General features: G+C 44.2%; 1 protein-coding gene across 5 annotated transcripts in view; it reads left to right on the top strand.

Moving 5' to 3' along the window:
• The window catches only part of LOC144829535 (phosphatidylinositol-binding clathrin assembly protein-like), a 995,507-nt gene that overhangs the window by 843,813 nt on the left and 133,755 nt on the right, over positions 1-17,939 (top strand). For 4 of the 5 annotated variants that reach the window (XM_078688774.1, XM_078688770.1, XM_078688769.1 and 1 more), the window contains one exon: positions 1,993-2,103. In XM_078688774.1, the coding sequence (XP_078544900.1) occupies positions 1,993-2,040 (48 nt within the window). In that variant the 3' untranslated portion in view covers positions 2,041-2,103. Of the gene's footprint in view, positions 1-1,992; positions 2,106-17,939 lie in introns of those variants that run through there. The other variant, XM_078688768.1, reaches the window with a different exon arrangement.

The following is a 17,939-nucleotide window of genomic DNA, read 5'->3' on the forward strand; positions in this document are numbered from 1 at the left end:
ACTTGAGTTCGATATTTGCAAAAAAATACTATCCTGATCTTTTGGATTTCAGGTTACGTAAAGAACTAATTGACTGCAATATAAACTGGCACATGAAAATTGGCTTTTATATTCACTGTTCAGAATATGCTTCCATATCATCAGAGAAAAAAGGCAAAAGGAAATCATGTTTCGATGGTAACTTGGGGGGTCAATCTACAAACCAGCTACAAAAGAAACAATGCTTTGAATGTCTGGGATATTTTAAATAAATATATATATATATATGTATATCATATTTGAAGCAGTGCTTCAAATAAGCATATATTCTGCTTTTGTGTATTTTTTTTTTTTTGCCAACACAGTAGCTTCCTCAAACCTTCCACACCAGTGACGCTCACCTATTGTCTCTAAGAGGCATGCTCGTTAAACTTTGGAATACCTTCTGTGCTGGTCAGCTGGAAGACATTCACATTCTAAAAACTTAGTTCTGACTAATTGATTGCCATTGACAATTGTATTATATGTACACGGCATTAGTGCACAGTTTCACAAATCTTGAAAATGTCTTCTGCTTTTAAATGGGCATTTTCATTTTCAGTCCTTGTTTTTGTAAGCAATAATATTGTAAATGTCAGCAAATAAATGACAGTGTTAGCAATCACCTTCCCTTAAATTTGTTCCATAGAGAAATTGTGCACCTTAACATGTTTAGGAACTATTTAGAAACATGTACTTCTTCGGTGTCTTGGGTTTTTTATAGTGGAAATTAATTTGGAAACCTCATTTATAGGGTCAATGACAAAGGGACCTGTCGTTCCCAGTTCCCAGTGGGGAGATCCCTATATGAAAGCCCATTCTAATAAAGGCAAGCACATTTTATCTTGTGGAAATGTATTATTTCTAATCTCATCTGCATTACATTTTAATGTGTAATCTGATTGTAGTTTCTGACCATTAATATTTCTTCAAACTAAATTTGTCTTCAAATGCAGTAGATGATTTATCAAAAATTCTGAACAGGTTTATTGGCACTGATCTGTGTGTGTGTGTGTGTGTGTGTAATGTACTCTACTAATTGCAGTTATGTCTGTGTTTGAAGATGGATTTGTAAATTCCCTCTCAAGGTTGCCAAGTATTGTTTAAAATCTGATTCATTAGATAATTCCTGAAAAGCATGTTAATAAAGCAGTGATTTTGTTAAATTGCAATCTGCATTGACCTAAAATAGACGTTAACATCTTTCATAATACTCTGCATTTACATTAAAGAGTTTTGTTCTTCAAGATAAGATCCTTAAACAACCAATGAAATTTGACAGACATGTTGATGTAACCTTATAGCACTGCACTCTGACATGCCCAAATGTTCTATGTATGTTTATGTAAAATGCAAGTATTTTGTTTGTGCTTATCTTTGTTAATGGTTGTTTAGCATACATTTGTGTTTACATACGTATCTTGAACTACTATAAGCAATCAGCTTTATTTGTATAACTTGCATACTTTAAGGGGGGAGGGGTTTATTGACCCATATTTAGAGCAAAAGGTTCAGCAGAAACGATCAATTCCCTCTCGTTATCACTTAGAGCCTGCAAATTACTGTTGCAACTATGACACACATTGTTTGAAATCGGGATGGTGCTATAATGCAAGTATAGGTTTCTAAAATATTAATAAGCTTTTTAATAATATTTGACTGTAGGGTATGTCGCATATGGTAAGTTCCTGTCATATAGTAGTATGCACTGTGGATCGGTGCTTTATTTGTACATAAAAGGGAAACATTGTTTTCTTTTTAGGTGTTTGTACTGTGAGGAGAACATCTAAAGCACTGTGCATCAGTCATTTACTTCCATTTACAGATTATATTTTTGAGTAATGAAAACTGTACGTTATCATTTATACTTGTATTAGTAATGGATAAGAAAATAGTTATATCAAACCCTGTACTTGATTTTTGATTGTCATGTACTGCTAAATACATTTGCTGCATATTTCATTTTTCTTTCAGTATCTTGTGAATTTATTTGAGGTCATTCTGCAATTTAATGCTGCATAAATTTGTTTGGTCAGAAGTTTACAAGAAGTTATCTTTGACACAGTTAAGAAGTCTGAAATTCAGGTAGACCTCCATTTTTCATACAGCTCTAGATAATTGCTTTATTCAGAAAACATGGAAGCAATGCACACCATTTCTAATTATTGTCTTTTTCCAGTTTCCAGTTTCCTTTTTCCATCTTACATACATATTGGCCAGAAACACAGGTAATACCAAAAACTCAAAATCCCCAAGGAGAGCAGTTCTAGCCCCACAAGACAGCACAAGCGATATTAAATCAATCAACAAGGGTGACACTTCACCTCATAGGGTTACTCCTGCTCATGAACCTTGCTTCTCTGTACAATAATTCTAACCAACTTAGGGAGCACTACAAAATATCACATGCAAAAAGAACAATTGATGGACGGAACACTGAACAATGTCACCCCAGTGCAGGGATCTGCGCCTAAATTCATTGTTCTTTTGCTCACCATGCCATTCCAGTTTAAACCCAGCCATATGCATATCAGCCTTTTCCCTGCTCCCCATTAAAGCAGTCCAACCCAAATTGCCAGGTCCACCCTACACTGCAAGCAAGCATCCTGGGACCGGCTTCGGGGTATCAACCCCTCATCAGCCAAGTTATCTTGACTCCAGTGCATGGAGGGCATGGGACCAACATCTGGGCATACCTGTCCCACACGGGGTAACAAATGCAAAAAGAACAATTGATGGACGGAACGCTTGACAATGTCAAACATTCACCCCCAGTATAGAGATCTGGGGCTAAATCCCTCGTTTTGCTCACCATACCATTCTAGTTTATACCCAGCCATATACAAATCAGTCTTGACCCTGCTTCCCATGGGAACAGTCCAGCCCAAACCGCCAGACCATGCCCACCCTGGACCGGAAACAAGCATCCTGGGACTAGTTTGGGGCTATCACCCCTCATCAGCCAGGTTAGCTTGACTCCATTTGTTGCTGTAGCATTTTTCGCCCTAAGTGGGATGGGTATGCCCAGGCATGGGTCCGTTGCTTGCTGTGCCACTGGATTCAAGTTAGACTGGCTGTTAGAGGTGATCCCCCGAAACCGGTCCCAGGATGCTTGTTTCTGGTCCAGGGGGGACCCGGCTTGGCAGTTCGAGCTGGACTGTTCCCATGAGGAGCAGGGTCAAGGCTGATTTGCATATGGCTGGGTCCAAACTGGGGTGGTGTAGTGAGCAAAAAAAAAATAGGATCCAACCCAGATCTCTTGACTGTGGGTGAATGTTTTGATTTATTCAGCATTCCGTTCATCATTTGCTGTTGCAATAAAATATCACATGGACAGTTAGTAGTTAATTATAACCAGTCTCAATATAATGCAATTCTGTCCATTAGGATAGATGATTCTTAATTCAGTCCATTAATACACAATTAATAATATTGAACCCACAAGATTTTTTTATTCTTCACAAATCGGTTTCCAGTCCAGCCAATGCGTTTTGTCCTTTTAAGAGGAATTAATTTTTTTTCAAACAAACTTTATTAGGCATTTCTCTCATACTTGTTTACATCAAATTTTGGACATGCCGGTTTTTCAGTCCTTTCCGAAAGATAGTACTAACGGGGTATCTATAGCTATGTCTCTTGCAGCAATATATACCAGTGTTAACGTATACATGCTCATTCTTATTTGACATCTTTTGATATACCCATTCCAAATAGCCCACTTACTATTCCTACATGGCTACCAGCCTTGTTAGCCCTTGTCATGTGCATTGAGTCTTTCGATTCCCACGGAACAATAATAAACTACCCACCCTCCAACCTCCCTCTAGGCGTGCCTTGACATGTTGTGACTCAGTGGATCTTGTCCTCTTTAGAGTTCCACTCCATGTACATAGTGCTCAATTGTCTAATGCGGTTTGTCCTGGCGCAATGTGTTTGTGAGTGTGATTAATGTCTTTCTCCTTCTTTTATGATTCCTTCCTGCCCCTCCTCTTCGGTGGTACTGAGTGGGTCTTTCAATAGCGCCACCAATGCTTCCCATGCCCTGGCTTTATCCAGGGATCACCTGCCACGTCTGGCCTCATTCATTCTTACCGCTCCCTCATAAGTCGCCCATTTTGTGAATTCCTTCTTCCACCTGTCCACCCTGGGTCCTCCCTGGGCTTTCCAGCCCTTTAAGAGGAATTCATCAGGGATAAATATATTTGTAAGCCTATCATAAACTACTTCCTACAAAGACTTCTACATCTCACCTCCATTAAGTTTTCATGGAAGCAACACGGCGTGTTACGATATGGTAGACTAAAAGGACCAACATCGCAAATAATGTGTGATCCTTCATCCCTGATGAAATGCCTTTAAAGGATGAAAGGTTGTCTGGGCTGAAAACTGATGTGTGAAGAATAAAAACATCTTGGAGATTCAACATTACGGCTCCTGTGTTTTAATGGAATACTGTAGCCTAATGGATTGACTTGCATTATTTTGATACTAGTTAGAATGAACTACTAATGGTCCATGTGATATTTTATGGCGCTCCCAATGTTAGTTAGAATTATTTTATCGGTAATTCCAAGTGCACTTCAAATATTTTACAAATGCTCTGTAATTTACATTATGTAATAAATCTCAAATTAAAGTCTTTAGACAAAATTTCAGCCTGTATTATCAACATTCATAATACATTAAACCAGCGCCCTGTTTGAGTGGAAAATGCGAAGATTTTTAAAAAATGGTTCTAAATAGAAGTATGTTGCATGGCACTTAATTTTCAGGATACAATTGGTAAAGAAGCATTTGGCTATAAATGGCCAGCAGGAGGTGAAAATATTCACATCAGAAAAACGTTTTGCTTGTCATCTTCCATTTAATAATAGAAGTAGAAGTTTTCTTTTAAATTCTCTGAGTACACATTAAATAAAAATAGTTTTTTTTCATCTTGTTTGTAGTTATTGTATAAAAGCAGCCGCAAGTTTGGTCATATTAATATGTTTGCCATAGCTCCTTGTGTTGTTTCATCAACATGTTCATTAAATTATATCTGTTTGGGCATCCCATTCTACAGAAGATCGTGACTGTCATATGAGAGAAAATCTGAATGGTGATCCCCGAAAATGAAGGAAAGGTGGTTTTCTTGGCAAGGTGTACCACTTGCACTATTTATGTGAAGGTGCTACTTCTAAGTGGACCAGAGGATCGTATTGCCATGTTGGCCAGATGAGTGCCCCAGACCAGCGATAAGAAATCAGTGACAGCTGTAGCCTTAATCTGTGGAGGATTGAAGAACCATGCACAAGTAGGTTTTAGGAACACATCCACCATTGCAGATCCAAATCGACTTTCCTGCAGATCTGCTCCCGTATCCGGAGAATCCCTTCTTGGTGGAATGACTGCTTTCTCGGGCCCGATACATTAGCAGACACTGAATGTGTCAACTGGGATTCGTGTCTGAGTGAAAATGTAGAAATCATCTTCCTAATGCCCACAAGCCTCTCTAAAAAAGAAAAGCACTTCATGCAAGCCATGTCCAGCGCCTCGCCTTCGAAGGTTAGCCTCTGTGTAGCATTTAAATAAGATTTCTGAACATTGATCATAAAGTTGTGAAAAAGTTCCATGACCAAAGCTGGAGACACCACTTTAACCAGCCAGTGTTCCACTTAAATACATGGACCCCATACCTCATAGTGACTCCACGACAACTGGGTGCACTTTTGTGAAAACACATGGCGCTGTCATCAGACCAAATTGTAAAACCTTAACTGATATCGGTGCGACCTGTTGGTGCGCCACATGCAAAGGCTTGACGTTGGAGAATTGGAAGCTGAATGTAGGCTTTCTGGGGGTCCATGTGCTCCATCCAGTATCATTCCACTGAGGGCCTGAATGATTTGGCTCCAGGACAACATGTTGAACTCGTTCTGCCAAATGAAAAGATTCAGGAAGCAAGGTTCAGGATAGGTCTCAGACCTATATCTTTCCTCGGAACCAAGCAGTAAGGTGAGTAAAAGTATGTGACTCATTATTCTGGAAGCACCACCACCTTGTTCAGCAGGTCAAGTACTTGCCCTGAATGAGAGACAGGGACACTCTATCATAGCCCTTTTTTATTAGCTGTATGACTCAGCGAACTGTCGTGATGGTCTCCTCATTGGTGGAAAATTGGGACACCATCCCCTCCCAATGGAAATAGAGGCTGAAAGGGGATGAAGGGCACCAGTGACGTTTTGAAGCCACAGAGCCAGCTGAAGATGACGAGGACTGAATTCATTTCTGTTAGTGATCGTGTCCTCTAGATCCAGCCATGCCCCAAAATAAGTGGTACATCTGTCACTGCCTGGACTGATAACCCTTGACTAGCTCCTAACTTGCCTTTATTGGTGGTGAAATTGGAAAGGCTAAGCCCAAAGAGCGACCATAGCTCTCTGTTCTTGAATCATTGTGGGAGTAGTCTGCCTTCTTGTCTGAAATAGCTACTCACAAGCAGAGTACATGTCTGTGAGTGTGGTTTGAATATATCTAGTGAGTCCAGTGAAGTGCATCCAAGCATGCCAGCGTTGGTCATTGACATGCCCATTGTCGTGCCAGTGTCTACAGAGTCTAGGCTGTACTTCAGGTTCTGTTAGGAAGTGTCCAAACCATTGTTAACCTTGTCTGAGAGGAGCTTTTTCATGCGGGCCTAGGAGACATAGTTTGGCCAGCTCCCATAGAAAATATGTGGCATTCACTATGTAGAGGGTCAGGCTGCCCGATCCAAAGGCTTTTTCACCCTTTCCAATCTTTGAGTCCCTGACTGGAGGGGCAATGAGAAAAGCATTTGGGTTCAGTTTTTCGGTGTGACGACAAACTTTGGGTCACATGAAGCCAGTCTACGTAATCTAGCTTTTTGTATGTTTACTGCGGAGTCCCAGAATGTTTTGTCACAAGCAACTGGGACCAGTGTTAATAGTCCCTTATGAAAAAGATAGTAGCAGCTCCTAGACTGCTGAGGCGGACTGCAAGATCGCAATCATAATATCTGATTTTGCTTCCCTCCAGAGGACAAAGTTAACTCCAATCCTTCTGCTGCTTTTGGTACCACCATACTGAATGAAGAAACATCTTTTGATGGCGGACCATAGAGATAAGGATATCCCCCGCTGGAGACTATCCAGGCCACTTGCATTCTCGAAGTCAAGATTTAGGCCACCATTAATTGTGTAGGAGGGAACAAAGTTATCCGCCTGAAAGTCAATGTTTTCTGTGCAACTATGTCATCAAGCATGGTATTGGCACCAGAGTCAGACTTAAATAGTTCCTCCATTGGGGCAAATCTCTGAGCCTAGAGAAGCGAATGCATTAATGGGTCATCATGAAATAAAGGCCATTACTTTCTGTTTCCACTTGGGTGATTTAAAAAAAAAAAAAAGAACTTTTAGTGCTACACCTGGGTCTGTGTCATCGGTGCTGCTGAATATAGAAGATCTGATAGAGACTTCTAGCTGCAGATTCCGTATCTTTGTATTCCTTTCCTTTGAATTTCCCAGGCATCAGGCTGGATCCACAAACTTTTGCTGAGGAATACCGCTTGCATGTGCCATTTGGGTGGCTCCATTCGGTTCCACGTGTAGTTGTCAGCATCGGTTATGACGTTGCGGTACCTATACAGGCGCCACCCATGCACGCGGACGTCTGTTTATTTCTTTCCATGCCAGTTAAGCGGGAAGAGCTACCCCTCTGTCACTTTTTACATGCTTTTTCTTGACTTTTTTGCTGAATTCTGATTTTTTTCCTCCTTCGTGTGCGAGGATTCCTTTGAGGATTACAACGGTTCAAGCCATGCGGTGCCTGTCACGGCATGGTCGGTTACCGACCCCAACCTAGTCTGTCTCTGGTGTCTCAAGCACGACCACGATTTGAAGTTGTGCTCAGACTGTCGGGCCATGACTCCGAAGGCCTTGCGGGAGCGGGCGATGATGCTCCTTGCGGCCCAGTAGTCAACACCGTCCAGGGAGATTCTGCCAAGGTTCTGATCCCGATCGAAGAAGAGGTCACAGGACTGCTCCCGGAACCCAAAGTCTTCTTCATCAAAGCAGACTTCATCTTCACCTCTGCTTTCATACGTCGATGAGAGAGGTAAGGAGCACCGACACTATAGGCACGGTTCTGCGAAGCCGAAGCCAGGGTCGACTTCGCACCTCCCTCCCTTTCCAGGGAGCTGACGCGACCCCATCTCAAGTAAAATAATTTTACCAGGTCATGCGGAGCTTATTTGAGTGGGCTGACCCCGCTGGTGTCAGAAGGGTCCCCATCCGGATCCGGGTCGATGCCGGTCCTGCCAACACGACCTCCTCCAGCGGCGGACCTGAAGTCAGTGCCGCCGGTGGCTACGGCGGCACCTGCCCTATCCTTATTCCTGATGACACTGAGTCGTAACTACGTTGTGCAGCGCTGATTGAGCACAGGGGTTCTATGTTGCTGCCTGAGCACTATGAAGCTGTGCTAGGCTCGGGAGAGTAATAGGAGGGGTCTGTGCACCCTTTGGAACACCAGGATGAGACTGTGGAAGATTTGGACTGGTATGGAGAACTTGTGGAAGCCAGTGGACTGGACACTTCTCCAGATACTGGCTTGCTCTCACCCAACAATGTCTACGGAGGAGGGGGCATCCTATGCCAGTGGTGAAAATGAAGTCCTAGGACTAGAACTGCCCTCCATGCAGGTTAGGACTAATCTCTTAACTGAAGTGTTTCAACCTGGGGCATCCACCTCTGAACCCCTTTTGCCTTTTAATGAAGCACTGACTGATGTCCTAGGCATGTTGTCCAAGCCTAGCACATGGGCTCCTTCGCTCTGCGCCGGGTAACCCGAAGTTCCTCAGCCAACACCCCACCCCTGAAAGTTTGGTAGTACAGGCCTCTACATCCCTGGGCGTGTTCCTTTCTGTACCTCCATATAGGCACAGAATGGAAGAAAGGTTGCTTTCTTCCTCCAGCCTGGCATTGCGGTCGGTGAGTACTGCATGCTTATTGGGCTGTTTCTCCCGCTCCCTTTGGGAGATGGTGCCACAATTACTGCCACGAGTCCCAGACGAGACAAGCGTGTTTTTTCCCAGGCAGTTAAGGACAGGCGAGATGCAGCAAAATTCATCATACGGTGTGGCCTTGATACGACTGATTCCCTGAGCAGATTGATTCCCATGACAGTGGCCCTTAGGTGCCACGCCTGGCTTAAGACAACTGGCTTCTTGGGTGATGTCCAGGCCAATCTGATCGACATGCCCTTCAATGGAACCAGTCTTTTGGGGGGAAAAGGCCGAGCCTGCCCTGGTGAGGTTCAAGGACTCAAGAGCTACAGCCAGATCCTTGGTCCTCTCCTCTACTCTCGTTGTTGGTCAACCTTTCGCCCCTTTCATGGCAACGGAAGGGGTTACCAGCCACATCAGCCCTATCCTAACCACCGTCCTGCTCAGGTTTCCTAAGCTGTGCAGTGACGTGGGCGCAGTACATGCCGACCTAGTAATAGTTCAGAAGTCGTTGGCCACCCTGCCCCCGGCAGCTGCAGCCTCCAAGCACTTCTAGTCTGAATCTGCAAGACCACACTACTCCAGTTGGTGGGATAATCAGTCATCATCTTCCCCACAGGAGATCTATAACATCGGTCAAGTGGGTCTTGAAGATCATTCAGAAGTGCTATTCTCTGCTTTTCCTTTCTGTTCCTCCTCCCATTCTGCCAAATCAGGAACTGCTGACGGTGGATCATCTGAAATTGCTCCAGGAGGAACTAACAGCTCTCTTGGCCAAGAGAGCTATAGAAAGGGTCCCGGTTTCAGAAGTAGGCAGTGTTTTTAGTCCTGCTACTTTCTGATTGCGAAGAACAACAATGGGTTGCGGTCCATTTTAGATCTTTGGAACGTCATTCTCTTTCTGAAGAAGGAGAAGTTTAAGGTGCTCACTCTAGCTCAGGCCTTGTCTGCTCTACACTAAGAAGACTGGATCACCCCAGTACTGGCGCAGACCAAACTGTGGCTCATACACAAAACTTTCTGGACCCCAGAGCGTCTGCACAAGCTAGGACTCAGAGATAACAATACATGCTGGAATTGCAACGGGGCAAAGGGGGACCTGGAACACCTGATCTTCCTGTGCCCGACTCTCAATGCGTTTTGGGGTAGGGTCTTCGATTTTATAGACCAGGTGTTCAAATGTAGAATGACAAGGGACTTCCCCTCGATCATCACAGCCTCTATCCGAACCAACCTCCCCACAGAGTGAGATAGAGAACTCCTAGACCTCCTCCTAATCGCTGCAGCCAAGCTAGTCCTCACAAACTGGAAAGACACAGCTAAATTGTCGTACGGCGGATGGCTCTCCTGGATCACCTACCTAAGGGGAGCAGACTCACTAGAGAAAATACACTCACCCTGGAAAACCACCTCCAGAGACTTATGGAAATCACTGGACAAGTTCCTACTAACTTCTGACACACCATAAGATACGAACAATCCGAATGAACTCCTAGCCAGCAGAAGTGTATCCCAATGCCATAACAATACCTTGCTGTTACCAGACCTAACCTATCATTTCTCTCTCTCTTTACTTATTCACATCTTTCTCTCTCCTTCTCCCTACATTACTCCGACGAACAACAAGATGGGGCCTGACATAAACGTACCATTTATAACCTACCCAGTATGCTCGCCGGCGGACCTCCCAAAGTGAAGTAAAACCCTGTTTACTGTATGTATATGTATAAATACCATAAATAAAAATAAAAAAAAATAATCTAATGTGTCAGCCTCTATCCTGGATTTCGGTGTGACTGACTTCTTTGGCTGTAGGACCTCATGGCCTCCTGCATCCAGCTGGTAAAGCATGCCGGGTGGCATATGCTTGCGCTGCAGTGGGACCTGAAGTTCCAGTGGGCACAGCATTGAAGAAATTTCACCAACATGGTCTCGAAAGATTTGCAGTGGTGGTTGACAAACCGCGATTGGGTCAAGAGCAGACCCCTCTCCCTTCCCCAAACCAGAACTCACAGTTGTGACAGAGGCTCCACTTCTGGGATGGGGCGGCCATCTGGGAGAGGTGGAGGTGTGGGGACCCTGGTCTCTGGCAGAGTTGTGGCTCCACATAAATTTGTTGGAGCTCCCAGCGATTGGATTGGCATTGAAAGCATTTCTTCCCTCTGTCAAGGGGAAGCTAGTACAGGTGTTCACAGACAACACCACCGCTGCGTGGTACTGCAACAAGCAGCGCATGGTGGGGTCGTGGACCCTTTGTCGAGAGGCCCCGCGTCTCTGGACATGGCTGGAACAGCAGGGCATAAGTCTGGTGGTTCAACACCTGGCAGGTTCTCTGTATGCCAGGGTGGACAAACTCAGCCGTCGATGCTTAGCGGATCACGAATGGTGTCTCCAGTCAGAGGTGGCGCAAGGTTTCTTTCTTCAGTGGCGCGAACCTTTGTTAGATATGTTCACCTCTGAAGAGAACGCGCAGTGTCAACAATACTCCATGCTGAAGTTTCCAAGGCGGCTATCACTCCTGCCCAGGGTTCTGAAGAAGAACAGGAGCAAACGGGTCCATGTCATTCTTGTGGCTCCTGACTGGGCAAGGAGAGTCTGGTATCCAGAGCTTCTGAAGATGAGCATCGATCCTCCAATCAGGCTGCCCCTTCGGGAGGATCTTCTGTTACAGCAACAGGGGAGGGTTCTCCACCTGAACCTGTCAACTCTGTTCCTCCATGCATGGAGATTAAGCGGCGGCAGTTGATGGCTTTTGAACTTCCTCCTGAAGTATGTAACGTTATTTTGGAGGTTAGGCGGCTCTCCACTAAGACTGTGTACGCCTGCCGTTGGCAGAAATTTGTATTATTCTGTACAGCAAGATCTGTTGACCCTCTTTCTACTTCTCTTTCCACTGTGCTTTTATTCATTCTGACACTTGCTCAGCAGGGCTCTGCTTTGGGAACTCTCAAGGGTTACCTTCCTGCTCACTCAGCTTTTTGCGGCTGCCAGACCAGCCTGCTCTCTTTAAGTCTCCTATTGTAAATAGATTTCTAAAAGGGCTGTTTCACTTGTTTCTTCCCACACACTCTGTTATGCCGCAGTGGGACCTTAATTTGGTCCTCACCTACCTAATGTGTGCTCCCTTCGAGCCTTTACATAACTGTCCCCTCTGCCTGTTGACCATCACAACGCCCTTTTAAATGGCAATTACATCTGCCCGGAAGGTGAGTGAGTTACAGGCATTATCTTGCAAGCCTCCCTTATCTGATATCTTTCCCAGGCAAAGTGGTGCTCCGCACCCGGGCTTCCTTTTTACCAAAGGTCGTGACCCCATTCCATCTGGGTCAGTCCATCACGTTTCCCACCTTCTTTGCTCCCCCGCATCCCTCTAAAGAAGAGGAGCGTCTCCACCGACTGGGCCCAAATAGAGCGTTGTCGTTCTACCTTGACCGCACTAAAGAGTTCCGGGTGGATGACCAACTCTTAGTGGGGTACGTGGGAGCTAAAAAGGGCAGTGCAGAAATGGTTAGTAGAAAAAGAGGGGCCCCTTAAAAACCCAAAGGGATAGGGCACTGTACAGTAGGTAAAGCTAGTTTCTCTTTAGGTAGATTATTCCACTCTTAACCAACACTCAGTCCGGCAGCCACACGCCGACCAAAAATTACCATCACCCACCTCGTTTGTTTACCATTCAGACGATTGGACCATATAAAACACGGAATAACACGAACAACATCAAATAAATGCATACATTTATTAATCTTTAAAAAGGATTTTAGGTTTCAATAGAAAACACCATCCAAATACAATAAATAACAATAATACTAAAGTAAAAAGTTAAAAATAAATCAATAGCACATCATAGAGAGAGTATAAGAGAATTAGACAGGTACGCTATGTCTTCAAATCTTACACATCCGTCATGTGACAATATGTGAGGCAAGGAATTCAGTAATTTGATGATTGATACTTTAAACCATGCCTTTTGTTGGCGGATTGCATAGTTGCATTGAGGCGTCGACGCGTTTCAATGGTCGTAATTATATTTCCATCTTTGTCAAGACAAAATTGTATACTCTCTAAAATATGTTTAAAAAGTTTGTAAGATGACCTTTCAATCAGACAAGGAAGGTACCTTCCATATTTGGAATTTGTGAATATTGCCAAAGGTCTGGTAGAAATTATTTTAGGACCCAAAACATTCACAGTTGAATTTCTTTTACAGCTTTCCGTTTCAGAAAGATATTATTAATCTTTCTCCTTTGGCGGGTGCTCTGCTGGATAGGTGCTAAAATTGCATAGCGATCCCGCGTGGGTCTCCTTCCTGATAGATTCAGCGTCTCATCTGAATCTATCAGGAAGGAGACCCACACTGGATCGCTATGCAATTTTAAGCAGCTCTACCCTAAAAAGTATGGGGAGGAAAATGCTATACGACCTCGGATGTATGAAACTGGCAGTAAGCAAGGGTGCCTATTAGCACCTATCCGGCAGTACCCCCACGGTATAACCGGCGCTGCTGACTACATCACGCGGAGCTGAATGGAGCCACCCAACGGCACGCGCAAGGGGTATTCAGTAAAAGTTTCCGGATCCAGTCTGACGCCTGGGAAATTCAAAGGTAAGAAATCTGCAGCTAGATAAAGTCTCTGTCAGATAATGCGTTACCGAAGGTAAGTAACATGTTCGACAGCATCATGATCAGAAATTATTTTCTTCTTAGTTATCAAGGCTAGACCCTATGGAGGTGCTGCATCAGGCGGTGCGAGGTCAGAGCAGTCGGTCACCAAAACTAGGGAATCGAGCTCGCTATGGAGAGTTGCCAATAGGGTACAGCAGCAATCCTAAATAATATTAACATTTCCTGCCAGAAGGCCTCTGCCTCAGCAGGGCTAGCCAATGTGGTTGGGATCTCTAGCTTCTTTTTCAATTTTTTAAACCGCACACACAACAAGGAAGAGTCTTACACTGTGAAACGGTGATATGACTTGTCCATATGGTTTTCCATGAGGAGGATCTGTTCTTTGAGAAGAAGAGCATTTGTTTTTTGTGTATTTAAGGCAAGATCTTTTAGGAGCTTGTTCTCTCTGAACAAATCTACCTGATAAGGGAATGCTTCAGGTATTCAGGTAATAGTTTGGCCTCCCTCTTGCTGTTGGCTTTGGGATGCCGCAATGAACGCAAGTCGCAGGCCATGGAGCCCGGACTTCCTTTGCTGGAGGAAAGCCTCACAATGAACACACTTAACACACCGGGCCATTACAGATGTGTTAGGGGGCGACAATTCATAATGGGCCCACCCCCAAGATGTTGGACTGCCGGTATTCTCCGTGCCAGTGAAGGTATCTGCCACTTCATCCACCTTCAGACTGTCCTGGAGTACACATACCTCCTGAATGTCTAGAGTGGATGACTGCTTCAGCACTCGTGTTAGCATGCAGGGCAGGCCTGTGAGCGGCACAGGGAACAGCGAGTGCTGCCACATCAAAAGGGCTGATCAATAGAAAAAAAAGGTTTTTATGTTCACGTTATCTTTTTATAATTTTATATGTGTGCTAAAAAATTGTGCAATTCGGGAAAAAAAGTATTAACATTGGCGAACTCGTTCAGCACTTTCAGGATTAGGCTACTTAAACTTGATTTGTGCAGAATGTGGGCCGAACATGAGGCTTTAACGTGTTTAAAATTAGTATACTGCAAGAAAATTGCACACACTAACTAAAAATGAACCGTTTTCTTTGCAGTGCGATTAGTGGTCACATACACCTCAATATGTTCCCGAATAGAACATTAATATAGTGACACTGATCTTTGTGTGTGAGTGAATTGTGAGGTCATATGGTGGCATTCATTGGGCTGTCATGGCATTAGCAATGGTTTCAGTGCATTGCAATGGCTTTTGGTAACAGCCATTGCTCTCTGGTGGCCTTAAGGTAGCTACCAATTGGATAGATTCCATTGGGTTGCATTGGTTTGGGGGTCGCTACTAATGGGTGCTATTGATGCAGCATGTTTTGGAGAACCCTGTAGCAACCCTGGAGTGGTTTACACAAGGCTCTGATGGTCCTAGGACTGGGAGAACGCCCCCTGTTGATCAGTTTCAGGGAACCAGTTGTCATGCCATTCCACTGAAGCATCTTTGTAAGTATCTTGATCAACGAAATAAAATTTGTCTTGAAAAATAGTAGGTAATCTCAGAACCCAACATTCACACCACCCTCTTAGTGAAACTTGACTGTCCACAGCTACCGCTTGAAGATCAGAAGGTCAAGAAAACAGAGAGACTCTCAACTGAGCTCTGTAAATGGCAGTATTGAGCCTTCTGGGCAGGCGATGAGAAATTCAGTCTCACCTTTGATATTGAAAGGTGTCCTTAAAAATGAAAAGTTCTTAGAGAGAACAACATGACATTAAACATCTGATTGTTAAGCGGAAACTGGGACGAGATAATATTTCACTCTTCTCTCCTCTCGATCATCTCTCCCATTCTCCCCGCTGTCTTTTATCTCACTCTACTTTATTCTTTTGCCTCCCTCTTGCCTCACAGAAGAGAGGTGAACTGCCTGTTTGTTGGAGAGAGTGTGAATGGAAGTATAGTAGGCAGATCATTTTTATTTCTAGCCTGGCATGCTGCTGACCAATTTCATCATCATAACTTTATTTGGATAAAAAAAAATCCATAAAAGAGAACACGTTATACAATGAACATTCAAAGTAGCAATACATTAAAAGAGAAAAGCACATAAAATGTTCAGTGGATTACAAAGCTGTTAAAATACAATCATAAAGTATTCATCGAGTTTCAAGCTCTAGACAGCAGTTTTCAAAAAGGCCCCCACACGAATCATTAACTCATCCTCACCCAATTTAAGAAGAGTGATGTATGCTCCTCTATGAGCTACACAAGAACGCCTCTTAAAAAGAGGAAGCAAACAAAGCTTTGTATATTTTATACAATACAGAAAAATAAAAAATGTAATAGGGATTGGCCTGAGCACCCATCACAAGGGCAGGGAGAGGAATCCAGGTTAGCAAGAAATCCCACAGGGAGGCATAGTAAATACTTAACAGTGCCTGCCCTGAGACGAAAGAGGAGGCCACGGTCCAAGCGGCTCATGGGTTTGGTCAAATATCCAGCCAGAGAGTGGTCGTTCTCAATGTTTAGAAACGAGGCCACGCTCGATTTATTGGCCTCTATGGCTCGCTGTACCACTTGTATAGAGCTGCCCTCCCCTCCCTTTTGCTCATTATTTGGTGATCCTCATGATGGGGAGAGGTGTGGCGCCACGGCCAGGGCGACTGATGCCGGACGCTGGGGATCACGGTTCGATCCCCGGCTCCGGCGGCAGGGGTCTGCCCAGCACCATGCGACTCTGGGCAATAGCTTGCTTAATCTGGATTTATATTTATTTTAGATTATCAAAAATGTGTGCATAGCTAGCCCTAGACAAACTAGTTCTCACCCTTGCTAGCCATGGGATATCCATACCTTTCTCACATTTAAGGCAATCTGCTATAATGTCTCTGGTAAGGGACGCTGCCTTGTTTTTCCATATAGCTAACCAGAATAGAGCAGGGTGTGCTCTGACATAATCTTCAACCTAGTGTAAATGTAGTTCCTTATGACCCACGTATTGAGGCGAGGAAATTGGGGCCCTTAAAAGCTTACGACAAAACCGATTTTCCTCATTCTGATTACGGCAATTCAAGGTCCCCCAAACCTCTGCTCCATAAGTTGCTGTAGGTGTGCACTGAGCGCTAAAAATGTTTTTAAATAGTTAAAATTGCACCTTTCCCTTTCCTTGGTTGCTTTAAGCTGAGTACTGCATCAATCAATTTAGAAAACGTATTCCGTCCACAAGCTGTTAGCAGCAAAAAACAATCCCAGGTATGAAAAAGAGCTTGTGCAATGTAAACTTTGATTACCAACAGAAAGTGCATTGTTATTGTTATCCAGACTTGTAAAGCGCACCGTAACCCTACGGGCATCCTGGCGCTGAGATACATTCTATGAAATGTCTTGTGCCTGCCGCCATAGTGCCACAAGGACCATGTTACTATAAAAAAGTTATGCTCTGGGAAATGTCCAGGTTTTTATATTCCTTCTGTACTTCAACAAGTCCTGCATCTGTGTCAGATCAGTTGGAAGACCATTCCAGAGCCGCCCTGCTGCGAAACTGAAAGCTCTATCCCCCGATACCCTGGGTACTTTTACCAGGTTAGCCGAGGAGGAGCGGAGATTGCAGGTGGGGACATACCAGCTAAACTTGTTCTGCAGCGGTTTAGGCCCAGTCCCATGCAGTGCTTTAAAAACGATACAGAGTGATTTAAATTGAATCCTCTGGAATACAGGGAGCAAATGCAGCTACGCCAATGTCGGATGTGGAGGACGGTCAAGGTCTTGATAGGGAAAGGTTTGCTGCTACAGTCTGGATTCTCTGTAGTCTTCCAATCCGATACCTTGGGGACTCCAGCAGCAGCGCATTGCCATAGCCCAGACTTAGGATTACACTCCTTACCATTTGCGTTTGTGCCTGGGTTAGTAACAACGGAAGAATCTTCCGGAGTACTCTGGTGAGAGAAAAACTGCTCCCCACAATCTTGTTTACGTGGGTTTCCGGATTCAGCATATTGTTGAAGTTAATTCCTAGATTACGTATCGTTTCAACGGGTATTAGAGGTGTATCCATAAGGATGGGCCAGAAGCCCATTGGAAGTGAGAGTGGCACTTTACCTGCTGCACAGCATATCAACTCCATGTTATCGCTGTTGAATTGCAAAGAGTGGTTTCTCAGCCAGTGCACCGTATCTTGCATGCAGGCATGAAACGTTGCCAGTGAGACCGCATGATCTCCCTCCAGCGATAAAATGAGCTGTGTGTCGTCAGCATAATTCACGAGGCTGACATTATGAGACTTGATAACAGCGATCAGAGGACTCG

The sequence above is a fragment of the Lissotriton helveticus genome, chromosome 4_1 (genome assembly GCF_964261635.1).
Source record: "Lissotriton helveticus chromosome 4_1, aLisHel1.1, whole genome shotgun sequence".
In the NCBI taxonomy this organism is placed as follows: Eukaryota; Metazoa; Chordata; class Amphibia; order Caudata; family Salamandridae; genus Lissotriton; species Lissotriton helveticus.